The sequence below is a fragment of the Strigops habroptila genome, chromosome 9 (assembly GCF_004027225.2).
Source record: "Strigops habroptila isolate Jane chromosome 9, bStrHab1.2.pri, whole genome shotgun sequence".
NCBI classification, from domain to species: domain Eukaryota; kingdom Metazoa; phylum Chordata; class Aves; order Psittaciformes; family Psittacidae; genus Strigops; species Strigops habroptila.
Genome location: NC_044285.2, coordinates 29957435 through 29984645, shown reverse-complemented (window position 1 = coordinate 29984645; position 27211 = coordinate 29957435). Strand labels below are relative to the sequence as shown.

The window sequence follows — 27211 nt, the reverse complement described above, 5'->3', positions numbered from 1 at the left end:
ATAAACCCAATGGTCAGTCTGTGCCTGACAAGCTGAAAATGGCTTGTTAAAAGTAATGAGTACAAAAAAAAGGCCAAAAACTTGCCAGGGTGAATCCTACTGCTGCAGGCAGACTCCAGGGCAGAGTTAATGCCTCCTTTAGAAGCCAGGGTTTGGATTAGTGAAGCCCTTGCTTTGAATTGCACCGTCCTGGTCACACCTAAACTTCTGGAAATATCCTCCAAATTGGGTAAAATGGTGCTTGTGAAGGGGGGGGGGGGGGGGGGACGACACAAAAGGTAACCAATGAAGTAATCTGCAAGGAAAAAATAACCAGTGGACAAAAGGCTTTGCTTTGCCAGCAGTTGAAACATTCAACCAGGCACAATAGAGTGCTCCCTTCCCATTCTCTGCACCCCAGCCCTGTGCATTTGTGGTTATTATCTTGCCTGGAGCAGATTGGTGTTGACAAACAAAAACCCAGGTAGCTTTGATTTTCCTTGTGTGCTCGGTCAAAGGGAAGCAGTCATCTGCCCCTCAATGTCTTATTTCTCATTGTCCTCACTCCAGTTTATTCCCTCTGCACCACGGCAGGGAACAAAGGCTTGAATTATGGCAGAAGATGAATGAAGCCTTCGCAAAACTATTAGAACAATTAGGCACTGAGGCACTGTGCAGGGGGGGAGCAAAGGGGTCGCCACTTGGAGGACTTGAGTGCTCTGAGGTTTGGGAAGGTTTGTGGAGCTGGTCCTCTGGAGGCGAAGCAGGAGGAGAGAAAAGCCAGGAGTGGTGGCATTGCTGCCGTCCGCTATCCTGTGACTGGCTACCTAGATAAGGAAGCCAAAGTCATTCTTTGGCTCCACTTCTATCCTGATCTGGTGTGGGAAGCAGTTCCCAGCCCTGCCAAGGGAGAGAGGGGAGCGAGAGCCTGGGAAGGCAAGGAGACAACAGGACAATAGCAACTCATGGGAAATGACTTGCTGAAACATGGAGGGTCCTCCTGGAAAGGCAGGAAGGGTCTGTATATCTGCCCCTTTCCTCAGCATCTCCTCTGAGCTGCCACTGGGAGATGGGACAAGAGGCACATTGAGGACTTGGCTTTACCTATTGTGGCCTCTTCTTAAATGTGCTATTACTGTGCAGACCTACTTCTACATATACTTGGAAAGGAAATTTCTAACAAGGATAGTGGTCGATGATAGCAGCACAGTGTTCCTCAGTGCTAAGGCCATGTGCTAAAGATGAAGGATTATTTCTTCCATTACACCACTGGGGAGCTCAGCACCAAGAAATCCCCTACAGGCTCCAACCACAACAGCTTTAGAGTTGCGAACAGCCCCAGACCATGATATTTTTCAATGGACAACACTGCCTCACATGATGGGAGGCAGGTCTGGCAATCTCTAGGGCACTCAGATGATGACAAATAGCAGTGTGGATGTGGGAGCAGAAACAAAGACCCACAGAGCCACATCACTGCTGGGAAAAATGCACTGAGGGTGCAAAGGTAGAGAAGGGAATAACCTGAGCATAGCCCTGGTGTTAATTTGATGTTCATCAGGTGTGATGAGAGGTTGGGTGTAGAGGTTTCCCTTCTGTGCTACTGTCCCTAGAGCACTCCCTTCATCCTCTAGTCCAGGCTTGGGGGAAAGCTTTTTCTCCCCTAAAATCAGATTTTGTGTCAATGGAAAATGAGATCATGACTCTCTTGCTGGCGGAGTGGTGTGAAACAATGGTGATACAAAAAAAATAGTAATCTCTTTAGAGAAGAAAGGCCTGGTCTCGCTTGGCAGGTGTTATTTATTTTTCCTAGCAGAAGGAGCAAGGAGCTGCGGCTGGACTCTCTGCTTGGCTTCCCAAGGTACTACTGTGACATTTTAATGATCTAATTCCCCTCAAAGGTGGCATTTTCACTTGTTCCCCTGACCTATCGCTGTATATTCGCTGTGAAACAAACTATCTGCTATCAGCCCTGACACCTCAGGCTCGGAGGAAAGAAAGAAGGCTGAGATACTAATGTGATGACTCTTCACACTGTTAGTCCTTGCGAGGGTGTAGCTGGCTGCTTGCTGCAAATTCTCTGGGGCCACGGGCTCTTTTGGAGTATGTCAGCATCACACCATTTACCTTTGCAGCTCCTGCCAGCGTAGGCTGTGGCTCAGGGTTCACCCGTGTGATGTTTCCTGGTCTGTTTACACACTCTTCCTGCACAGCTAGAGGTGATGCTTATGCTGGTGTGACCCTTTTCTCTCTCTGTAGCATGGCTTTGCCCTGTTTGGAGGAGTCCTGCCAGGCTGGAGTGTTGTTTGGGATAGGCATGGCTTGGACAAGGTGACCTGCAGAGGATGTGTCTTGCAGGATGCCCTGCCCCACAGCCTAGCTCTGGTTTCTATTCTCTGGAGAACTAGTTCACACTGGTGTAAAATGTGTGCAATGAATAACACAACTACAGCAAAATAGTTTATGTAAAGCACTGATGTGGGAGAAGTTTCATAAGAGGTTTCATACCTCAAAAAGGCCTTTTGTCAAAAATAGAAGCATTTTCTCTAAGAGGAAAAAAAAAATCAAGTTTCTTGCACAGTCTTACTTACTGTCATGCTAGCACTGTTTCTAGCTGCCATGGAGACCTTCTTTTCTTCGAGAGCAAGAGATGCTGTTGTGGTCCTTTTCTGAGCAGGACACAAAGCAGGAGCAGCCCTTTCTGGTGTGACTGCGCTGGGGACACTGGCTTCCAACCGCTGGGGCAACTGGTCCTACAGCAAAGCCCATTGGAGACTGAGCTCTTTGAGAGCTTGGTTAGGGAGCATGAAGAAGGGCTGCTGTATGAGCCAGTCAGGTAGGAAACAGAGAACCCAGGGACGGGCAAGCTGCTGATGTGACCTGCAAGGGAGCAGAGATGTGAAATGGTGTGCGGGGAAACATCCACCTCTGCCTTGAGACTGGGTCAAGCAAAAGCAGCTTGGGGTGTGTGTGTGCTGCTAAACTGCAGGTGAACATTGGCATCCAGCACTGGTATTTTGGTTTCTTCCTCTGGGAAGGAAACAGATACAGCAAACCCCCAAACCTAGGTGAGACACTGCTGCTCCCGCTCCAAAGAGGCAGGCCAGCTACAGGAGTGGCGAGAATCCAGGCAGAGAAACCAGGCCATGGAAGTCAATGCGAATGACTTTGATTGCAGAGTTTCAAGCCCGTTTGCTCTGTAGGAAGCAGGGATGTCAGCAGCGATAGTCAGTGAGAGGGGTGGGATCTCACAGCTTGCAAGATGAAATGAAGAATGTGGCAGATGCCTTTTTTTTTTTTTTTTTTTTTCCCTCTAGCTTCAGAGAGCCCTTTGCAAGAAGCCCTTAGCATCGCTTCAATGGACCAAAGGGGGATGATTTCTAGCTCTACCCCCATACCCCTACCCTTTTCTCTTGACGCAAGTGGCAGCACAATGGGCAGTATTAGTACCATACCTGCGTGGTGGGGGGGCCAGGGAGTGATGGATACTAGATGGGACTGGTGATGGGGAGGTAGTGGGGCCCTGATGAAGCACCTCTCCCTGGGGCACAGGGAGCCTTGGTGCACTGGCGACCTGCAGGGATGCCCCCGGAGCCACCCAGTGAAGCAGAAGACTCCCTCCATGAGCAACAACCAGCAGTGTGGGAAGGGAGCCTGCTAGCTACAAGCAGGCTCTGTGCCCTGCAAAACGCCCCTGGGGAGAGCTCGCATGGGGAGAAGCTCCAGTTGTGTCAGTCATCATTTCTAGGAGCTTTTAAAAAGAAATCCCTTTGGGGCAGAGGCTCTGTTTTCATTCAGAACTGCATGTGATGGGACATGTGCCTTTGCTCTAGTTTCTCAGTGCCACTGTTGTTGTAGGTTAATTATCGTTAGTAATTAATCATCACTGCTCACAGAAAGGCTTTTCCCTGCTGGTCAGGAGGTGCACAGAGCATTAACAGCTCTTTTTTTCTCCCCCTGCAAACACAGCTCCAGTTTGGCCCAGGGACTCCTCTGCCCCCAGCAGCTACCTCAGAGCTTGGCTGACCCTTGGAAGGTGGCTGGGGGGAATCTGGGTTGCTCTACCTGGTGGCTTTTTTGTTATTTAAATATAATTTAAGTACAGGTAAATAAAATCTCTCCATGCTCGTGCAAATCTTTGCACAGGGTCTTAGACTAAGTCTTACTGACTTCTTCCTTCTTTTAAAAGTTTTCCAGATGCAGCTGGAACAAATCCAGTGGTAACACAGCAGTTTCCAAAGATGTATCTGGGAAAAGTTAGTAACTGTAGTCATTGCTTTTGCTATCCTTAAAAAAATAAAAAAAGGAAGGTGGAATTGGGATGCTTCTGCTAGGGCTACTCCAGGGAAGGAGAGACCCTGGGAGACCTGCTGGCCTTGGGTTCACACAGACATGGGCAGAGCCATGAGGTCTCCTGCTGGTGGTGCCTCTTCCAGCACTGGACTTGGATGCTGGAGAGGGACTCTTCATTAACGACTGTAGTGGTAGGACAGGAGGTAATGGGTTCAAACTGAAACAGGGGAAGTTCAGGTTGGGTATAAGGAAGAAGTTCTCTGCTGTGAGGGTGCTGAGGCACTGGAACAGGTTGCCCAGAGAAGTGGAAAATGCTCCATCCCTGGCAGTGTTCAAGGCCAGGTTGGACAGAGCCTTGGGTGACATGGTCTAGTGTGAGGTGTACCTGCCTGTGGCAGGGGGTTGGAACTGGATGAGTTTTAAGGTCCTTTCCAACCCAACTCTATGATTGGACTTCCCACAGTACTTTGGGTTGAGTGTTTTTCTTCCCACAGATCCTAAAGCAGGTCAGGCATATGGGATCATGGCATGAGCAAATTCAAGCTGGCTCGAGTTCAAGCTTATAAGGAACTCAGTTGCCTTTTTAGCTCAAACCAAATCCCAAACACAAATTATGGGAACCAGGCTCTTCCTGGCGCCTGCAGCTGCTCAGCAAAATTGACTTTTCTGACAGCGCTGCCGCTCGTAGCGCAAACCTGGCAGCTGAGTGCGGGGCCCGGCTGGAGCCCTGCTTTTGGATTCAACAAGAGTTCAGCCAACTTGCAGCGTTCCAGACTCAGCGAATTATCTTCTGACACAAAAAAAACGCTGGTTTATTGGGAAATTTCCGGCTGGCTTTAATTGGGACAGCTGTTAAGGTGGTAGTTTTCACAAGAACTAAGAGTTGCTTTCAGATGAGCACAGCTCTTAAAACGGCTGCTGCTTTGATAGCTGCTAGTTGCCTTTCTTGTCTGATTATTGAGCTTAGTATCTCCCTGCAAGCTTAAAGAAAAATCCACTTTGCCTGTCTCCTCTTTCTTCTCTTCACCAAATATCTTCCGCCCCTCCTCCTCCTCCTCCTTCCAGAAGACTCAGTTCAAATTTGACCCTAAATTTGAGCTTTGCAAAAATTAATGTGTGTAGCATTTCAGATTAAGAGAATTTATCTCCCTCCTCCCCCGAGCTTCCCAGGATTCACAAACACTGTTGGAAATTCAAAGCAAACATTTGCCTTGTTGCTTTTAACATGGGAGATCCTGCCAAGAAAATTAGCAGGGCCTATCTCCACAAAGGGAACAAACTCATCTAGTCCTGATGGTGGTACTGAGACGTGCAGCTTGCTGGCTTTCTGTAATGACTTGGGTTTTAATTTAATTGTTTTTCCTTTCTAATCCCACGTACATTTTTGCCACCAAAGCAAGGAAGTTGAATAAAGCATGTGAAGGTTCCTAAATGGCTCATACAGTCCCAGAGTCTATGAGCTGGAAATTTTATATCTTTAGGGAACGTAAGGGCTCGACAGAAGCCCTTGATAAAACAATATTATGAATCTTAGCCTGATCTGCTGGGAATTCTCATCAAACCTGCCCTTGCTCACCATGTGGCAATGGGAAGACCTGGAGCTCCAGAAGTCCCTGGCACTTCCTGGCTTTATAGTTCTTGCAGGAAGTACAAGAGCAGAAATGTGGCATCCCTGGTTATAGCCCAATAGTCTGGGATGGTGGCAGCTGCTCTTGCTTGGGAACAGCAAAGTGTCCCCATCTCAGCCAGGGATGTGCTGTTGCTGGGCTTCCCATGGGAGTGGGGCTGGGATGTCCACTGCTCCCACTCTGCCCTGCAGCAGATCTTAGTTTCTGCTGGAATTTTACCGCCGGTGGTCATTATTTCCCTCTCAAAGGTCTCCCCATGCTGGATACCTCATCACTGCTGAATTGCTTGAACAATGGCTTGAAAAAATGGCTTAAGCCCCTTCATGCTAGCTCTGGCTGTGCACGGGGCTGGGGCTTCAGCGAGAGCAGCTCTCCAAGGAATACACATTGCAATATGTAAATTTTGCTCCACTCTGTGGAGCAGAGTGAGGAATGTATTAAATTTGGTTCAGATTGAACGAAAACATCTTTTTTTTATTTATTTTAATATGGCTTTCCACTGAAACAGTAAAAATGAAAAAGATTCATCTTGTCATCTCAGTATGTTGTTCAAACCAAAACAGTGGTTCTTTTTCTACCCTTTTTATTTAAAGGAAGTCCAGTTTTAAATGAAAAATGGTGTGCTGAAGTGGAAAAACTTGAAGCATTTAATTTAGAAAATGGATCGATGAAACATTTTGGCATTCTTAAGCAAAACATTTTATTTCAAAACAGGTTGGAAAAAAAGTGCTTGGGTTGCAGCTGTCCTTTCTTGGGTTGTGGTTTTGTCCGTTTTCCTTCTCACTTAAACTAATTGCCAAATTCTGCCTAAATTTGCCAATGGTTTAGATGCCTCAGACTGTTGCGGATCAGATTTGTGGCTCATTTGAAATGAGAATCCTTTGACTCCAAATCACACATAAACAAGGAGAACCCTGACTTTTGGGTCCTGATGTGCAGTTTTCTGCAGCTTGTGCTGGGAATGGCTACCCGGCAGCAGTGCATCCTGTAATTCCCCTATGGGCAATCCCTAGTGGAGCGCAGTTTGCTCCTGTTTGTAAATAGGCTGCCTGGAAACCCTGCAATGCCAGTGCTGTCCCTCTACTGCTGCCTGGCCCATTCTTATGGGAGAAGAGTCCAGCAGCCTCCCTGGGGTCCCAATCCCTCCTGGGGCTGTGGGGAGCCCTTCTGCAGGACTCTGGGTCCTATGGAATGCATATGGTGCCTTGCACCCAGTTGCTGACCAAAGTCCTACCCTTAGGTGGCAGAGGGAAGGAATTTAAATGAAGAGTGAAGTTTATATTTAGAGCTGGAGGATGCTCCTTCATCAGATTACGCCAGTTTTAAGTAGGTCACACAGGAGACCCAAGATATCCAAGTTCCCTTCAAAGGCATCTGTCCGGCACTTATTATTCCAGGCATTTCCCTTTCACTCTGCCTTCCTTTCACAGCCCTGGCCCTTTGTCACTGCTGCTGGACTGCACTAGCACTTGCCATGCTTCCCAACACTTGCTCCTTTCATTGCCTTTCCTGGCCCTCATCCCCTCCTGGCTCCGGTACAGCAGTGGGGACAGCAGTGGCCTCAGCCCTATTATTAAGCTGGAGGGTGCTTAAGGCCACCCTTTTGGGGTGCAGTCCAGCAGCTGGCGGCCAGAGGGGAGGCTGCATGCATGGGGTGCTCCTGGCAGCACCATGCCCCCCACCATGTCTGGGTTTTTAACCTGAACACAAATGTGTTTAGGTGAAAGCAAGCAATGAAAGCCTCCAAAATGCAAAAGAATTCCTAAACTTCCCCATTTAATCCTTTTATTCTGAGAAAATAATTGCCTGCCCTGATCAGCCTGAGAATGCCTTGCCTGCTCTCCCCAGCAGCATCAGCACCCAGGCATCCTTTCCAGCCAGTTTCTCCTGTAATCAATCTTAATAATAAAGGCTCTGGACACGTACAGGACCCTTCCTGCATGTTCCAGGCTGCCTCACAAACAAATGCACAATAAGGAGAACAGCTTACAGGGTCTTGTTGCATGGCTCTGACATGCAACCCTGTTGCCCTTATTACCCGGAAAGACTTAAATCCCTCTCTCCATCAGCATGGGCAGGTCTGACAGGGGCGAGGGGATGGGCATGGAGCAGCCCCCGAGGCTGATCCTCCAGTAGAGCACTTCAGCGTGCATTAAGTCGTTTCTTCCCAGCTGACTGGGGCTATTTGAGTGCTCCTGATTACGGGCTTTGTAGGGTCTCCACAGGGATGTTGCACCTGGGAGGAGCAGGCTTTGCTGTCATGGGAAGGAGCCTGTAGCCAGGATGGGCAGGTCAATGATGCCTGTTATGTTCTGACTGGGACCAGGGATGCTCTGGACCCTTGTATCAGCTGCACTGGCACACTCCCGTGCCAGAATCACCAGCAAGTAATCCCAGCTTGTTTTTGCCGAGCCATTTTCTTTGCTCGCTCTCAGACTACTCCATTTCCCAACCCTCAGTGGAATTTCATTTTTTTCATATTCAAGGCCTTCTCGGAGCTGATCACAAGAGAACGTTGAGTGCTTGTTTTTTCATACTCTGACAGGTGCTATTTTGCTATTTGCTTGTGATGATTCAGGACATTTGCATCTCTTTGTCCTTAATTAAAAAGCACTTCACCCTTGCTGCAGGGGTATGGCAGATTTCTCTTGATCTATTCATTTTGGGGGACTTTTAATCAACATATCCACTCTATCGGCGCGGGTGCATTTCTGACAGTGGGGTGAAGCTTAGCACAGTGTGGAGAGCTGTGTGGGTGTAATTATGGCTTGCTCTTTGGGGGGGCTGAATTTGACTGCTGTAGAAAGGCATTTTCTAACAGCCTCCTACAAGACAGGAGCCCCCTGACCACCAAACGTATGGACAATGACAAAGGCAGAATTTGCTGCAGAGCCTGGAGCTGGCAGGCTCTAGCTGAGAGCCTGCAGACAGGCTGCCCCCTTGTGCAGGACCCCCATTAGATCCCACCCTGCTTACATGGACACAATCTGGTTCAGTTTATCTACATCTCAGCATGGTAATCCCTTCTGCAAACAGCCTGGGCTGGGCACATCCCTCTGCAGAGCATGGGGTGAAGGTGTGCATGCTCAGTGTGCCATGTTGGGGTGCCTTTGGAGTATCCAGGGAGGATCCTTGGTCTCTTAGATACATGCACATCCTTTTGCAAGGTGAAAGAGCAGCACCTTTCATCGCTGTGACTTCTTTAATGGCAACGTGTGGTGCCTTGGGCTGTCAGGGAGGCTAAAAGTACCTGTGAGCTAAGGGATTCAGCAGCAGTGACAAGTACATAGTCTGGAAGCAGCTTCCACTGCAGGAACCCCCCAGGCCTCAGGGGAGGATACAAGGAGACGGGAGACACCTCCATGTGTGTCCCTCGTGCATGAGTGAGAGGATGCTGGCACAGGGCTGGCTGCAGGGATGCTGCAAGGCAATCGGATGCAGGAGGGGGAGGCAGCCCCAGGCAGGGTGGTGGGAGCAAGGTGCTGTGTTGCCCTGGCTCCTTGCCCTGATAGCCCAGGATGATGGGCAGCAAACACCCTGCCTGGACATAGCCCAGTGGGGAAATGGGAATGGGCTTTGCCTCAGGGACCTGAGCCTGTCAAGGATGGGGTCCCAGGGGAAGGGGCCAACCCCTATAACTGCTTTCTGATATTCCAGCTTTAACTTCTCTGTTTTCTCACAAAATACCGGACTAACAGACAACACCAGCAAGGCTCCGGCTGCTGTTCTCAGTGTTTATCCGTTCCTCTTTTCCAGGCCGGGGCATGAAGGCTTGTGGGAACCTTTGAAGATTATGTCTCTTCAGTTTTCTGAAGAGAGTTCATCCTCCTCTTTTTATTTTACCTCCTTTCAATGCACCAGCCCGACTTCTTTAAGACTTAACAGCAACGAGCAAGATTAAGGTTGGAACTTTGTGAGTATTAAGAGAAGATCTCTCATTCCTGATGCGCTGGCAATCGCCAGATCCTAGTGCCAGCATCTCTCTTCCAGAGGGATGCCGCATGTGCAGGCGTTTCTGCTCTGATGACTTTGGGTGCACAGAAGCTGGAGGGCACCGAGCGTGAATTGCGGCTCACAGTGTCGGCTTCTTTGCACTTCAGCTGCCACTGATTGCTTTCGGCAACCAGAGGGGCTGGGATGGAGGGGGAGAAAACAGAGGGTGATGGTGGATGTTGGGCACTGTGGCACCGGCTGTGTTGGCTGGTCAGGGGCTGGTTTTCCACTCGATGAGGTGTGAGAACTATTTGGTTGGAAAGTATAATCCCGAAGGGGGGCATCTGAGTGAGGCTCGCCGTGCCCGGCAGCCACAGCAGCACAGCCCGAGATTGTGTGTGTGCAGCACAGGGTTGATCTAGGTCAGTGTTCCATGGGAGATCCTAGAGCTGAGGAACAGAGCAGTGCTGGCATTTCTCCACGCATGCAAGCAGAGGCATCATGGATGTTCATCAGGATGTGGAGGTGGAAAGGGTGCAAATGGCAGTGCCAGCAGCAGTGAGCTGCTGCTGGATGCTGGATGTAGTCTGCACTGGGAGAGCAGCTCTGCTCTGCGATGGACTTGGGGGAAGCCCTGGTGGCATGAACATGGGGGGGTCTCAGAGCTGCCATGGGGGACAACTGTCCTGCTGTGTCCCATCTGGGCCAAGAGGACATGGAAGGAGAGGCAGTGCTGCTGCTTCCCCCCATCTGGAAGTGCATAATAGCAGCAGAGAGGATGCTCTCTTCCCCCTGAATGAATGATGCTTTGGGCCAGAGGTGGAAGAGGGGCTGATGAGCTGCTCCAGGCAAGCAGCAGGCATGTGCTGGGGAGCCTACATGCTGGATGGACAAAGTGCATAAAGGTGTGCCAAGCCTGTTCACCTCCCCAGTGAGCTCTTGCTGGTGCAGCCCTGTTGGGGTGGCACCAGGTACCACAGAGCCACAGTCGCAAGCACTGCCTCCCTAAAACACAACAAAAACCAGCCCCTCCAAAATGTGTCCCTTGAGTTCAGGCATTTGAGTGAGAAGGACATTTCCCTCTTGCTGGGGGACACCAGAGCTCCAGAGGGCAGGAAAATAAAGACATCCTGGAAACACCTTATAGCTTCCAAGAAGGAAGGAGGTGTGAGAATATGGGCTTGCTGCAGGTATCTGTCCTGGGGCTTCAGTCAGTCCCATAACAGACAGCAAAGCAACATAGCTTGTGTGATCCCAGATCTTACGGTACCTGCCACAGGAGGGATGCTCTGGGAGGAAAGCTTCTTTCATGGGTTTCTCCACTTGCGAACTGCTCTATGTTATCCTCAGGCGGACAAAACATCAAACCACCAGGCAAACCGCAGAGCCGGGACAAGAAGGGCCCAGATCAGCTGCTGCAAACAGCTGTAATTGCAGCAGCTAAACATGGTCACAGGTGGGCAGTTACCATTATTTACTGGTGTATAAACATTCCTGAGACAGTATAGAGAGCAACCCCGCACCTCTGGACAGAAATGCCTATGGGTATAACAGTAAAAGGCAACTGTGCCTCCCTTTCTCAGTCTTCCATCCTGCTAGGGAGGCCAGTGGGTGTGATGTGCCCTCATTTGTGCCTTCAGAGCTGCAGTATGGAAAGGGTCAGGCAGGTTGTGAGCACCATCTTCTGCATGTGTAGGCTCTGCTCTGAATCCTGGCAGGTTCTCTGGAGAGCCCCAAGACCATTTTTCCAAGCTATTGATCACCTTTGGGAGGAATCACTGTTTGAAATACAGTTTGCATCTCAATGACAGCTTTCCTTGCCTCCATGACCTTCCTGTCTCCTTTTCCTCTCCCCTGAACTACTGTGGCGTGGGTTGATGAGGAGATAGTGTGTTTCCATCCAGAAGCAGCCACATTTCTACAGTGAAGAGAAGCAGCTGCTCCTGTTCCTGCAGCTGCATGTCCCCAAAGTTTGTGTCAGCAGTTAAACAGTATTTAAAATATGGATATACTGCCTGAGAGTTATTCTGGGGATGACACACCAAACTGCCAGCTCATGGTCCTGTACTGGATGTATGACATCAGATGGCATAGCTGTGAATTCCATTTGAAATAGTGTTGAAACACCTGGTGCTCAATTTGCTGAGATTTTCCCATTTTTTTGTCAAATGCTGCTAATTCTCTTCCCCTCCCCAACCTTTTCTACGTACATTTTCTTTTTTCACTTATTGATCCCTAGGAGGAGTGTTACATGTTAAGCCCCGAGCTGGGGAAAGTGCCAGAAGAGCAGAACCATAAAAGCATGGGAAATGGCATCTTTCCCATACCGGGGATGACAGTGAGAACCATCCTGACACGCAGGATCAGATCACCTATCAGCTTGGTGATCTCTTCCCACCAAGCAACTAATTCTGAAGAGGGACTATCCACACTGGAAGGGATGTGGAGACTCCTTCAGGCCTGGCCTGATGTAGCAGCAGAGGATGAAAGCAAAGCTCTTGCTCCCATCAACGCTCTTGTCACCCTCTGGGACAGTTTGCTCCAGCTCTTGCTGTGGCCTATGCTGTCCTCCCACACCCTTCGTTCTCCTTGGGAAATGTTCACATCATGTTTGTTCAGGCTTCAAACACACTTTTTTTATCTGTCAGCACTGCAAGTTCACTCCAGCATCTAAAAACTAAGCTGTGTCCTGTCTGCTTCACATATCATCGCTGTCCTTAAAGGTGGGAAGCCAGGGTCCAGCTGGAGCCGTTATTGATGCAGCATCTGCTGCTGTGCCCAGCCTGTCCAGTGAGCCTGGAAAAGACAAAACCTTGGCTACGTTGAACAAATGCCCTGGTAGAGAAAACAAATGTTTCTACCATGCAGGACATGCCCCAACTCAGAGAAAAGGGTTGAGGTTTATACAGGGTTTTTCATTCTTCAAATTTTCCAAAGGGACCCTGTAACCAGCTGCTCCTCAGGTGTCCTTCACCGCTCCCATCCCAGGCATGTCAGCATACTCAGTCCACGGATGCTGCTGTAGGAGACTCACAGCCTGACCAGCATCTGCCTTCTGCCAGAGCCCACAGCTCTTCTGGGCAGGGGGAGGAGATCCATGGAAACCTCAGCCTGTGAACCTGTGCTGCTCCCGGAGGATGCACTGGCTGTGTAACAGCACAAGCCCTGCTTCATTACCAGGAGGAGAGTGAGCATCAAGAACAGCGGCTCTAACTGTGCTCTGTCCTCAGACAGATGACGTGGAGCGGTGATGGGAGGAGGGGAAGGTGAATTCACCTCTATGCAGCCCTTCAGAGCTGTCTGCTCCATGGCCCTGGCTGGGGCTGCCTGCAGATGCCCTGGCAGCTCCTTGTCCTGACGTCCCCAGCTCTGCCAGCAGTGTTCTCAAGCCTGATCTGTTTCTGCAGAGCCCTGTGGGATCTATCTCTGCCCAGAGTTCTCTAGTCCTTGCTCCTCTACCCTTGAAAGACGTGTCTAAAGAGGAGTTGGCAAATGTCAAGAGCCTGAGTTTTTTCTCAGAAACGAGCTTCTGAACGCTTGGGTTAATACCCTTCTCCACTTGTATCTATTTACTCTCCTATTTACCTATCTACATCACAGCACTCCTGACATAGCCCAGAAAATCAGCCTCCTTGGAGAGGGACATTCCTTGTCTCTGGCATTGCCTGAGGCAAGGAGAGAGCAGCCCCTTGCACCAGAGGAAGGCAGAGCTTTGCTTCCTGCCTTCACCTCACCAGCCACCAACACCGGAGCTGGCAGCAGAGATTTCATGACTGACAGTGCAAAGGAACTTTGGAGAGAGCACGTCAGGGTTCAGAAAGGATTGTGGATGTGCCCAGGCTTACACAGGGCTTTCTGGCTATGGAGGGGCTCCCTCTGAAAGCACTGCCATCCTTGCAAGGTTTGGGATCCCGGGCCAGGGCTGCAATTGTCTCCTCGTGCCTCAGGGCTAAGTTCTGCAGTGAGGACTGCATGATCAAACCCTCATTTACTGTGGCAGCACGGCCCCCTCAGGCTCCGAGCTTGTAAGGACTCTGTAAATAACAGGTTTTATTAGTTTGCTGGTTAAACTGAAATACCAGAAGAGATAAAAAGCACCTCGAATAAAACATTTCATTCCCTGTTTAAGTTAGGAACATCCTATGACAGCAGACCTCAAAACAAATGTCTCTTCCAAGTGGAAAATAGGGGCTGTTTCCTCCCCAAACAGTGGTACAGCACATCTTGTCCCTCTCGGCATTTGGTCTGAGGGTACTTATTCCTGGTCAGAACCATTCAACATGGATTTGAAATGGGTTTCTCCCAAGCTGAGCCCAAGATGCTGATAAATACAGTTTTTGCTTGAAAAGCAGTATGTAGATGAAGACCACGACCAGGGAAGATAGTTGCTTGGCTGTTCCCAGTGCATAAAACTGCCTGGAAGGTGTCCCCAGAACAGCATCATAAATGGATGTTGTGATTCCCTAACGCTGCTCAGACCATCTCCAGCTCTCCAAGCAGCAGCCCTTCCCAGATCTCTCAGTTCTCAGGTAGCAAGAAGGGGTGATCAAAAGAAATCAGTCCCATGAATTTTCCCACATACCACTTCACATTCTACGTCTTGAGGGGGAGCTGAGAGCACATATACGAACCCCTGGATGTTCTGTGATCTGTTCGTGACCAGAATCCTTGACAGCTACGCCCTCCCTATGACTCCTCTTGCACCTTTCCCAACTTCAGCTTCACCTGGATCCCCGAAGAACTGGGATTATCCAGTGGCTTGCTTTGAAGCTTAAAGGGCTCTTTTCACCTTCACTGCTGCTTTGATATTCGTTATTTACTATTTTGACATGTGCTTGCTGTAAACTCTGCCGTCCCAGAGCTGCCTTCTTTGCATGCAGTAAAGAAACCTAATCTGCAGCTGCTTCTTACAGGCAAATGCTGTCTCTGATGCCTGCAGCTGGCTCCTACGGCTTTGAGGCTGCTCAGATCTCATGCTTGAGGGCTTAAGGTGATCATTGCAAGAATCAGCAAGGGAGAGCTTGCGTAGGAAGAGCCTTGAAAAATCACCCAGATGTGCTGCTGATACTTGCTGCTTGTACTCCTGCAGCACTCCTAGTCCCCACTGAGGCTGGCCCTGGCTATTAGGCACTGAATGCGCCAAGGGAACAGGTATTCCCCTACCCTGCCGAGCTGAGCAAATGGGACAGGGGTTACCAGTGTGCTACAGACAGAGAGCAGGAAAGTGATTTGTCCATGTTCACATGAGGAAGGCTGTGACAGGGCTGTGGCAGAGCCAGGAGGAAGAAAGTCGGTTGTTCCCAGTCTCACTCCAGTCCAGAGGGATGGCACCAGATCCCCATTTGTCACCAGCATTCCCAGATCCTCCAGAGGTGCAGGACCAGGCCCCTCCGAACAGGGGCTCCTCCAAGTCATGCTATAACCAGATGAGGAAGGACAATTACCAGCACCTCACGTACCGGTCACAAAGTTTATTCTGAGCAACTCTCACCCAAACCTCACCAAGATGGACTCTGTTACTGCTGTTGACAAGTCAGATGCCAGCAGTGTGAAGAAACGCTTGGCACAAACCTTGAGAGCAGAGAGCGCCAGGCTGACCCCAGACCCCACCGGCGCCCCCGGCTGTCCCGCAGGTCCTACCCATGTTCTCTCCCGGCTATTTTTGCGGGACAGCATCCCCAACAGGTGGGAAAGGACCCGCTCCCGGCTGCGTCTCCCTGTGCAGCTCAGCCCAGCGGGAGCTGACGCTTTGCATAATTTAACAATAATTACTCACTCTTTCCTTTCCTTTTTTTTTTTTTTTTTAAGGAAAAACACCCACTGATGTGCATTAAAAAAAGCCACTATTAAGAGAAACCAAGCGCCTCGTTGCGCAGAGGGGGAGCGGGCGATGCTCGCTGACGGTGCCGGCTCCCCGGCAGCGGCGGATGCGCGGGTCTGACTCCGCCGTGCGGCCCCCGCCGCTGGCGCTCGGCCGTCGGGGGGGCGCAGGGGGAGCCGGCCCCTGCGCGGGGCGGTAGGACCGTGCGCCGGCCCCTCCCCGCCGGTGAAGAGATGCCCAACTTTCCCCTTCCTCCCCGCCGGCGCGGAGCGGGGCGCGGAGCTCGGAGCCGGGCGGGCGGCGGCGGGGCTGGAGCGCGGCGCAGCGGGCAGCGGGGGGGTCCCGCCGCCGCCCCCCGCCTGGCCCCGCGCTGAGCCCCGCCGGGGAGAGAGAAGCGCTGCCGCCGCCGCCTCCCCCCCCGGGGCCGGTCCTCGCCTCGCCGAGATGCCCGGGACGGTGCTGCTGCTCTGCCTGGCCCTCGGGCCGGTCCTGCGCGCCAGGTGAGCCCTCCGCGCTGACCGGGACGCCCCTTCCCCGCCTCAGTTTACCCGTCAGGGGAGGGGAGGGGGCTGGAGACATAGCATCGATCCTCACGTCCCCCTTATCCCCCCCTCTCCCGGCTTCAGCGGGGGTTTGGGCACCTCTGTGCCCCCAGCGGCTCCTTCCAGCCGTCCCCAAGGCAGGAGCAGGTCTATTCGCAGCAGCACCTAGTGCCTGCGTGTCCTTTGCACCCCAGGTCCCCTTCTCCGCATGCCGGGAATCAAGAGGACATCCCGTTTTCCACCCGGCCATCACCTCGCTGGCTGAATCCTGCCGGGTGCTGAGCCCCTTCTGAGGGTGCCCAGAGCAGGACTAGAGGGAGCTCAGCACCTACTGAGGGCTCCATCCATCACCGGGGCATTTCCACACAGAGTCGGGATGGGTGGGAAGGAGCTTGCATCCCTTTCCCTGCATTCCGTCCCCTGGCACCCCTAAGGACCCTGCAGGGCTCGCAGCCTGGCAGGAGGAGGGCAGTGCGGGTTTCTGCCTCGCTCTACAGGTTGGCCTCAGGTCCCAGCTCCGGGTGCTGGCTGGGATCCCGATGCCAGCCCGATGCCACCAGCGGAATGTGGGGCTGGCAGGTGACAGCTCTCTCCCAGAGCCAGCAGTTCCTAGTGCTTCCCTGTAAACAGCAATGAAAGGCCCCATGCACAAGGGGGTTTTCAAGTTTCTTTTCTCTGTTTTTTTTTTACAATTCCTATCCCCACTGGTGCGTTTAAATGACTAGATGGGGAAAGAACATGTTGTCAGCAGATTGTTCCCCCCAGGGCTTGGGGGGAGAGGGATTTTACTGGTTGAAGCTAATTGGCAGAATAAGCTGCCTTAAAGCTGATCAAATCCCATTACAAATGCAGTCAGGGACAGGGAGCATGAATCCTGCTACTAACAGTGTGCTCTGCCAAGGCTTCCCGACCTCAGGTGCGAGCAGAATGTCCATCCTTGCCCCAGGTCCTGCAGGGCTTGGCCTTCCTGAGGTTGAGGCAGCAAGAGCTGCCCCATGGCTCGTGCCCTGGCACCCAGTGTGCTGGTGCCGGGGGGTATTGAGGACCTAGAGGGGGGTCTGTGGTGGTCCTGGTTCCTGTGTCTTGCCATCCCTGCAGCACGCTGCCATGAGCACTGCGTTTTGAGAGAGTGAGTGGTAAGCTGCAAGATCACATGGAGGAGCTGTTAAGTCATGTATTCACATGCCCTTGAGCAGGAAGATTTACCCCATCACTGGCCCGGCTTCGCTTCTGCCCAGTCCCTCATGTCTAGCTCTTCCCTGAGCCCCACTTTGCCAGAGTCTGTGCATGTTGGGGGGGTGATGGAGCAGGAGAGCAAGCCTGTGAGGGAAGAAGGAGAAAAGGAGCAAGTTATGTCAGGGTCTTACTCTGTATTCACTGTGTTCTTCCTGGCTATAGCTTGTGGAGGGTGAATCTCACCTGCCCTGCACTTGATGGTAGGTGCTGTGGTGAGGAGCCCAGTTCAGCTGCTGCATGTGTGTGTGCGAGCTCTTCTCCCAGCACAAGCTGCAAGACTTGTTCCCTGGTGCTGGAGTGGGCTGGATGCTTTGTGCTAGGTGACTCAGCATCCCCGGACAGTCCCCCCACCACAGAGCCAGATTACCAGCATTTCCCAGGGCACTGCCTCAGCTGGGATCAAGGCACCCAACTTTGAGCCCTGAAGGCAGGATCCTTGCATGGCATCACACCACCGGAAAGCTGGGCTTGGTAGATGATTGAAAATGTGCAGGCTTGACCACCGGGGCTTCATGAAGTGAAAGGAGAGGTACAAGAACATGTGAAATGGGTAGGGTACAGATTAGTGACCCCCCATCCTTAAATCCACTGCCTGCTTCTAATTTAGAGTTATTTGCTTGAATATCCCTGTGCCTACAACCATTGGAGCCATTGGGATGGGTGGCTGGCAGGACATTCTAGCATGTAGTAATTGGGACTGACCACAGCGCTTTTCAACCATGGGAAATGTTGTTCTTGCATTTTGTTGCTGTCTGTTCCCTTGGAGCAGGGCAGGCTTTGAGCTGTGTTTGCAGAGGGGCTGGACAATCACAGCCCAGTATCTGCACTGACTCCAGGACATTCTTGCCTCAGGGTTAGAGATGGCTCAGAGGGTGCATGTCACCTCCCCAGTGGGTGCAGGTCTCTGTATGACACTTTACTGGTCTCAGACTTCATTAACACACCAGGTTACAAGTAGCAGTGGGTATGCATCTCAGTCAGGTATGTCTGAGTGGGCTCATGTCACGTGTTGTTCTTCCCCTCTTACTGCCAAGGGAAACCTTGTTGGACAGCCTGTGCACTGAGGGGATGGAGCCAGCCACCAGCTCTTCGGGTGGCTTTAACTTTGGCCATGAGTGTGCTTGGAAACCTCAGCAAAACCGGTGTTTGCTGGAGCAAAGCAGAATGGGGGAATGAGGCAGGCACTGTCCTGCTGTAATGCCAAGGGTTGCCCAAGGAGGGTTGTCCAACCTCATCCATACACGTGAGTGCATCTGAAAGGACACCTCCCTGCTGTGCAGGCCTCCTGCTCTGGGCACCAGCAGGAGCTGCCATAGCCCTGACTGCATGTGTCAGAGCAGGGGATTCCTCACCATGTCCCAGCTCTGTCCTGCGCACCCCATGCCCATAGCTTCATCCCAGCCCCATGGCCGAGCGGAGGGGATGTTGATGCTGTGAGCTGGATGTTTTGATGTTTCAACAAGCAGAGGTGAGGAGACGTGGGTCTGCCTTTCCTCCTGGCTGCATGGAGACATATGAGAACTGGCTGTCCCCTGTCACCGAGCCAGTCACTTTGTGACAGGAGACAATGCTGCCAGGCCAGCAAGTGTTCACAGCACGCTGGGATCACTGCAGGTTTGCGGTGTGACATTTCCATTAGCAGCTGTGGGGGGACATGCACATGTCACCTTAATTCCTCTCCTCTTTAATAGCTCTTGGAATCTTCTCTTCTTGAAGAGGGGCCACCGGGAAGAGAGACTGGGTAGAAGGCAGAATCTCACATAGAGTGGCCCAGCAGTCACACGCCTGACCAGCAAGAGCTGGTGTGTGGCTGTGTGTGCGCAGACACCCAGAAAAAGCATATTTTCTCCAGCAAAATCTGGCTTGCTTATGCTAAGATGGCTTAGTATGGTTTAGTAGCCCAGGATTAGCTGCATTAACAAAAAGCATATTTTTGGTAGTATCACAGCATCTGTAACATGGATGTGACTCCCTGGAAATGTTACCCCAAGCCTCAGGGTGTTAATCAGTGACACTAAACAGGGGGGAGACAGAAGCCCGAGGTCAGAGTAACCAGCCTATGTTTGTTCATCCCTGCAGCAGGGTTTCGAGCTCTCCTGTGGTCTTAAGGGTTGGAGGAACTGGGTTTTGCCTGGGCAGTGGGACACGCAGAGTTCAGTGCCAACTGGTGACATGTCTTGGGCTGGCTTCAAGTAGGGTCAAGGGAACACTGAGACAAGGATTCCATGTAGCCATTCTCACTCCGATAGGTGCAGTGACATCACCCAAAGCACCGGCAGCCAAGGGAAGCAGTTAGGATTGCTTTCCCCTGCCCCGAGTTGGGCTGTGGGCAGAGATACAGGTTTGCACCTCACAGGAGTGGGGCCAGCCCCACATTTCATCTCTGGGAGGGTGCAGCAGTGGTCCCCTGTGCCTCCGGCTGCTGCTGGGTGCCATGGAGCCATCAGCTCGGCTGCATTCCGAAGGCACGCCACAGCACACAGCACACAGCCAGGCGAGCCCGCGCTGCCACTGCTCACATAGGGAAGTGCATCCTGACAGTGTTGCTAAGACTCCTTAAGCATCGTTAGAAAGTGCAGCGCAATCAGACAGGAAACAACAAGCTGATGTACTAGTACCTAATGTGCGGTGGCAGGCAGGCAGCTGCACGCAGCACAGCCCTTGTCAGGGGACACAGCCTCATGCCTTAAAGCTGGGGAGATGCAAAGAGTTTTAAAGTGGTTGTGAAAGCAAGTTTTGTCAGGGGTTTTCAAACAGAAGCACCTGATAAATTGGCTGCAATGTGTCAATTTAATGCTGGTTTTCCCCCTTCAAGTACCTTTGCCAGGCTCTGACTCCCCAGGTGCTGAAGGGAGTTGTGTATCTGGTGCCTCACTGCACCTCAGAGCTGAGAGGCTCCAGCTGGGAAGTGTCAACACCATGGCAGCTCCTGCTGTGAGACCCTTTCTGGTGCTGGAGCGGGTGACACGCTGACATGGCAGATGTCAAGGGGGGTGTCCCGAGTGTGGGAATGCTCGGCATCCTCCCCCACGTATGGCTGTGTCATTGCAGAGACAAGCTCAAGAATGAGCTGCCCAGAGCAGCAGCAGGTGGTTAGAATTCCCTCTTGTGACCATGGGGATGTAATTTAATTAGAGGGTGTCTTCATCAGGGACTGTAGTGGTAGGACAAGGGGTGATGGGTTCAAATTTAAACAGGGGAAGTTTAGGTTAGATATAAGGAAGAAGTTCTTTACAGTGAGGGTGGTGAGGCACTGGAATGGGTTGCGCAAAGGAGTGGTAAATGCTCCATCCCTGGCAGTGTTCAAGGCCAGGTTGGACAGAGCCTTGGGCAACATGGTCTAGTGTGAGGTGTTCCCGCCCATGGCGTTGGGGTTAGAACTAAATGATCTTAAGGTCCTTTCCAACCCAAACCATTCTGTGATTCTAAAAACTCCTTTAGGAAAAGGAAAAGGGAGGGGTGTAAAAGGTTTAGAGAGGGCAGATGTAAAAGGCAGTGGGAGAAGCTGTTGCTAAGTGGATCATGCCCAAAGGAGGATGCAAGCTTTCTTTGCCTGGCTTGAAACTAGAAGATCAGGAAGGTGGAGCATCTTTTAATGGCAGCTCATGCTAAATTAAAGGCTGGGGAGGAAGGGTTGGTGGGTACAGGGAATGGGTTGTGGCAGGTCTTGGCCTGAGGGCAGAGAAGTTTGCATAAGGCTTTAATTTCCAAGGATACGTGCTGGGCAGATGGCTAGTTTCCTGGCAAACCAGACGTGCATGCTGCCCGCTTAGTGGTCTTAGGACCTCTTTTCTCTGAGATGCTTTTATTGTAAATACCTTGCACCCCCAAAAGTACTGTTTGGTCGCCGTATTCTTCATCAGAGGAAACCTGCTTCAGGGGCAGGCAGAGCAGCTGAGGTATTTGGTGTTAACAGGCAGCTCCCTGAGCAGGAGCTGCTGGCAGCAGAGGGCCAGGCATGGGATGGACAGGAATGCCACAGGGGAGGGCAGAGACTGGCTCCCACACTTTGGGGATGAGCAGTGTGTCTCCAAAGAGAGCTGGGGAGGATGTGGGGCATCCCATGCCTGCTAGTTCTGACCTTGCATGTCTGGGGACCCTGAAGTGAGCAAAGGTGCCAGGTGTCTTCTTGTCAGTGTGGCTGATGGTCCTCATGTTCTGCATTCTAGTAGTGCTGCATCCTCCTCCTTTAGAGTCTCTCAAACCCAGCTGTGCCCCAGCTCCCACAGAGCACCAAAGAGCTGCCACAGTGATGTTCTCTCTCCTTTGTCTCTCTGCTTCAGGTGTGAGAGCACAGAGGAATACGATTACGATTACCTCAGCATTAATAAAACCTGGGTCCTCACCCCCAAGGCACAGGAGACTGATGCCACACAGATCCTCAACTCGCTGCTGAAGAATTATGATAACAAGCTGAGGCCCGACATTGGCAGTAAGTGTCCCCTGAAGGTCCCTGTGGCCATGGGTGGTGACCTGGCCCAGCTGTGTCTTGTGTTTTCCATGCTTTTATGGCTGCCGTAGTTGGGATTTTTGGTGGGATGGAGCCATGCTGATCCCAGATACTCCCTTGGTCCTCAGAGCTTCACAAATAACCTCAGCCTCAGCTCACCATTACTTATTTCATTTTGTTTACAGTCAAGCCCACGTTTATTGATGTGGATATCTACGTGAACAGCATCGGGCCGGTGTCTGTCATCCAGATGGTGAGTGGGGTTGTTGCTGCAGGGTCACGGTATCACCACAACTGGGAGCATGGGATGTAGCTGGCCTGGTGCTGTTGGCAGGTTGTGTTATGTTGGCTAGACATGGCGTGAAGGTGATGTTGTCATGAGAAGAGGTGGATTTGTTTCCCTTCCCTTGGGAAGAGGTGCTCTGACCTGCTGATAGCTGGAGCTAGAAAGGCTTGACAGCCATCCCTGTTTAGAAGCAAAGGTCTTAAAGTGCCCTTGGAGAGCTCAGAAACCTTACCACGCTCATGAGCTCAGGGAGAAGGATAATGATGCTCTGTGGTCCCCACTAGCAAAGTGTGGACAGTCACCTCTGCCTGGTGGCTTTGCCCTCTCCTGCTTGGGAAGTGTGTGGGCACCAGGATGCTCAGGGCATCAGCCTTGGTGAGCCAGTGTGGTGGTGGCTGGGAAGGGGATCAGCGCTTCCCAGGAGGACTGCAATAGCTACCTGGAGAAGGTTTCCATGGCAATGGTCTGATGATGTGGAACTTGGATGCCCAGGCCTGGCCTGCAGTGCTAGGGAGGGGCACACAGGTCCCATGGCTCTTCTCCATTACACAGCTCCTTAGATTGATGTCAGCATGACTGTGACAGTTTCTGCTCATGGCTTGGGACCCTGCTGCACTGGGAGCTACAGAAACACTTGCTCTAAAGAGCCCCCAGGCCATGCACTGAAGAGCAACTGTTGATTATTTTTCATAGGAAACTTCCATTATTATTTTCCCTGTGAAGTCATTTTTCCCCTCTTTTCTAGCAAGAAACAAACATGACTGCTGTCAGGTTTAGAAGACTCCTTTGGCCCACTGGGCAGTAGGGTGGAGAGGACAGGAGAGGTGCAGGCAGGACAATTTGGCTTTTCTTGCCTGTCAATGCAAAACAGAGCAGAAACAAAACCATCCCCCTTAAGCTGGAAAAAGAAAGTTCTTGGGATGGGCATGTTATTTTTAGTTTCCCAAGTAGAAAATTTCCACTGAGAAAAGCCCTCTGGGTATGGAGGCATTGTAGCTGTAGTACCACTTCCACTTCAGGAAGAGTTTTAAAGCAGTCCCTCTGACCAGCCATGTCTGAGCATGTGCCTCTGAGCAGCATGTGCTCACAAGCCACCAGATGGGTACCTGGCTGGACGCTTGCTTGCATGATGAGGAACCACCAGGAGGCCCAGCAGGGATGGCCTCAAGTCAAAAAGTTACCTTCCTTTGTTTCTGTGGGCCTGGTCTCCAGGTGAACCACAGCCCAAGCCATGTGGATGTCATCCCTGGCTGCCAGCAGGTACCACAAGCTCCTTCCATCCCGTGTGTGGACTCAAAGCCACAGCAACATAAGAGCAGCAGTGCAGGGGGAAGGGTGCAGGCATTTGGTGTATCCACATCCCTGGCAGTTACTGTGCCTGGAGGTAGAGCATAAGAGTTGTGTTGTAGGTGGCTGTCCCATCTGCTTTGCACTGCCCAAGAAAACCATGCAAAATCACAGTGTACATCCTCATTCCTTCTCTTTCCCTCTCATCCACTTACTTTACCCCTTCCCACCCCTGCTGGAAGTTCTGCTCTCCTCCCTGTTGCAGGATCACTGCATTACCATGCATGTGCTAGCAGTAGAGAGTGGCTTATAAAATCCATTCTTGCATCCAGAGTTCATCTCCTGCTAAAAGGAGATACCAGGCACTGCTGCTAGTCTGGTTTCCTAAGAAACGTAGCTTACGCCATGGTGATGGATACATCCATCCCAATCTCTCAGGTTTTTAGATCCACCAGGCTAATACCAACTATATATGGCTGCAGGTATATGAGCTTCAGGCATATTCAGCTTCTCCAGTATTTTTGTGAAAACAGGATGCAGGGCAGTCACAACAGCCATCCCCACCAAGGCGAAGAGCTGTTGTGTGAGCTCAACCCTTACAAGACACCAGAGAATCATGGGAGAGTGCTGCTGAAGACAGCCCTGACTGTTCCTAGAGCAGCTCAATCCATGTGGTTGGCTCTTTCTAAGCATCAGCAGAAGTTTCACACTTCATGAAGTGGGGCTCCACAACTGCACAGAAGCCCAGGGGCTCCCAGTGCACTTAAAGCAAGCCGGGAGTGTGAAGGCAGGACTGGCACTTGGAATTGCCTGTATCTGCTGGGGAAGCTTCTGCCACAGGGCTAATCCACATATCTGCAGCCTTCCCACCTGAGGAAGGAATTGACATTCATGGGAATGGCATGGTGAGGAGATGCTCAGGCAGGGGAGGAAACCACTCGGTGTAGAGACAGTTGAGGGACTTTGTGGCATCAGTTGTAACTGGCTGCACTGTCTCTCTGAAGTGCCCAGATGATACTGGCTGCATCCCAACAGTCACCAGTGATCTGAAGACACCTCCATATGACCCTCCAAGTAGATCCTCTATGCAAACCTCTCCTTCCCCTCTTCCCTTCCCTTCCTTACCTCTCCTTAGATAACTTCCTAAACATCAATCTGTGATACCCTTGAACTTTAAACCTTTTTCCCTAAGATGCTGGGCTGATACTAAAAATACTGAGGACAACTAGACCCAGGTCTCGTAGCCTTGGATGGCAGCTTTCTGCCATCTGTACTCTGAATACCTCCCCCTGCTCATGAGAGAGGTTGCATCTTGCTATAGTGTCTCCTGAAGCAAGAGAAAGGGGCTGTGCCAACACTGCCACGGTGTCACCTCTAGATTTGGCTGCTTCACCCACTTGTTTTGTGTTTGTTTGCTTTTCCATGCTGATGCAATGAATTAAGTCATTCTGTGGGTCATGCCAGCTGCTGGCAGGTTGGCATCAAACCTATGGTACAGATTGTCTGCTGGGGATGTCATTCCCATTTTGCCTCTTTTTATGTAGCTTCTCCCAACCTGAGCAGCTCTGCCTTCTCCCAGCTACCAGGCCCATCCCACATGTCTGATCTTTCTTTATTCCCATATGCATCCTGAGGAAATGGACATTTCTGAGGGAAGGAACCAGCTAGATCTCTCCTGAGCCCACGGTGAAATTTCTCTCTGCCACAGATAGAGAGGCTCATGTAGGCTGGAAGCCTGCTGGAGGGGAAATGTCCCACTGATCTCTTTTAGGTGCATTATGATGGCAGCATCTTATGTAAATATTTCCCTTTCACATACCAGGCTATGTAGAAGATAAAAACCTAGTTCTGCTTTTAAATAGAGTAGCATTATTGTGGTTATCAGCTTGGACCAGCATGGTCTATGTAATCTGAAGCTGAAGGCTATAGCATGGCCTGACATGCTGGTGGTTCCAACTTCAGCAATGTAGTTTGAATGCCGGTGTCCCATGATCTTCTGTTCACACCTCAAATGGTTAACTACTCACCACATCACTGCCTTCAGCTTGCAGGGATTGGAAGTTGGCCCTGCGTAGCTCAACCTCCAAATGATAAATCATGTTAAGGATACAAAACTGATTCCAGTCCTTAAAAATGAATAGGTGATTTGAAAATGTCCTGTGCTGGGTGTGAATTCAGCATCCCCTCATCAATCATTTGTCATAAATAACATTAACATGCAGGAGTTGGCAGAAGGCAGGCAAGTCTGAAGGGGGGAGAATTGTAAAGTGATTTCCTGTATCTTTTGTAGACCAGAATGGCAGTCTTGTTCTCCATTAAGGTAGCTGAGCAAATTTACATTCTCTTCTCTCTGGAGAAAGGACCCTCTGTGCTCTGCCAGGCAAAATGTGGCAGTAACCAGAAATAAAGATAGGAGATAGTTGAATGATAGGAAGTGGGATGGGGCTTGGTTGAAAGAGGATGGGCTGAGAGGGAAACAGTGCAGAAGAGTGGGACCATCAGGTCAAACAGCCGTTTGCTCCAGATGCTACATGGACTGGGACTTCATCCCTATCGCCATGAACCTGTTGTCTTTGGGTGGGATTGGGACACTTAGTGCTTCTCAGGTGGTGGGAAGCTGTGTTTACACCATCAGGGAAAGGATGTGCTTGGCCATGAGCCCTTGCAGAGCCGCCTGCTGCCGCTGGGTGCTGGCCAGCAACACCTCAAGCCAAATGAGTTATCACCCACAGCACCGCAGCTTTCCAAGCTGTGTCACGAATCTGGATGCCCGATTAGATTCCCATTAACATAGAGTTTAGGTGCCCTTGGTTTACCACTAAGCTGAGCCTGGTGCAAAGACCCATCTTGGTTCTCTTTGCATGTTTGTGGGGAGGGCTGCGGCAGCAGAGACCCGCAGAGGAGACTTTGGGTTCACGTTTTTTTGCTGACTGGTTCTTTACTGGACGGATTTCCTCCTAGTTTTATTTTGTAATGGCTTTATTGCTATAGATTGTAGTGTTAACTGGTGTCAAGGGCACCTAGACTTCTGGGTCACCTTCCTTTAGGGATGCTTAACTCTCAGAAAATGATGCCGTAGAAATAAAAGTGGCTGCCAACTACTGAGGCTGAGTGTCTCCAGTCCTGTGGATGTCCGTGAAGTGTCCATGAGAGCCAGCATGGGTGGGAGTGGAAAAAGTGCCTGTATTCTGAGCTTGGGGATGGAGCCAGTCCTGCCCAGAGCTTTCCAGATTCCTCTTAGAGGTCAGAGCTGAACATCCTTCTCCCTTTCTTGCCCAAAACCAAGCATGAGGCTTGAGGAGTTGAACACCGAGAACATAGCCCAAACACTGCGGTAGCCTCCTGGCTGAAGTGAATGGAGACACGCCACTCATCCAGGGACCTGCTGCCTTACCTGTTTCAGGTGTCTAGGGTGAGAGCCAGTGCAGCTGGGGACAGTTTAGGTGCTGGAGACACCTCTCTTTGGTATGTGTGAGTGAGGATATGCCCTTGTGTGCCAAATTCTGTAGCAAAACTCGATGACAGCTCTTCTGCTGAGATTGTGCATCACCTCAATCTGATTCCTTACTGGTAATGAAGATAGAAAGAGCAAATTTGGCCTCCATCATTCACTAGGGGCTCGATTCTGCTGCCTCTGAAGTGCCTGTGATTTCCAGCAGGTAGGGCTAAGCTCCTGCCTCCCTTATTGCAGCAAATTATTTTCTTATCTCTGGCTGCGAGCAGGGGACTGCAACCCCAAGAGGGTGATAGTCCAAA

The 27211-nt window shown here is 51.1% G+C and overlaps 1 protein-coding gene across 1 annotated transcript in view; it reads left to right on the top strand.

The window, feature by feature from the left end:
• The first annotated feature begins 15623 nt into the window (after positions 1 to 15623).
• Positions 15624 to 27211, top strand: part of LOC115612980 (gamma-aminobutyric acid receptor subunit gamma-4) — a 38082-nt gene continuing 26494 nt past the window's right edge. Inside the window, exons 1-3 of the mRNA XM_030497940.1 lie at positions 15624 to 16154; positions 21716 to 21864; positions 22068 to 22135. Of these exons, the coding sequence (XP_030353800.1) occupies positions 16099 to 16154; positions 21716 to 21864; positions 22068 to 22135 (273 nt within the window). The 5' untranslated portion in view covers positions 15624 to 16098. The remainder of the gene's footprint in view (positions 16155 to 21715; positions 21865 to 22067; positions 22136 to 27211) is intronic.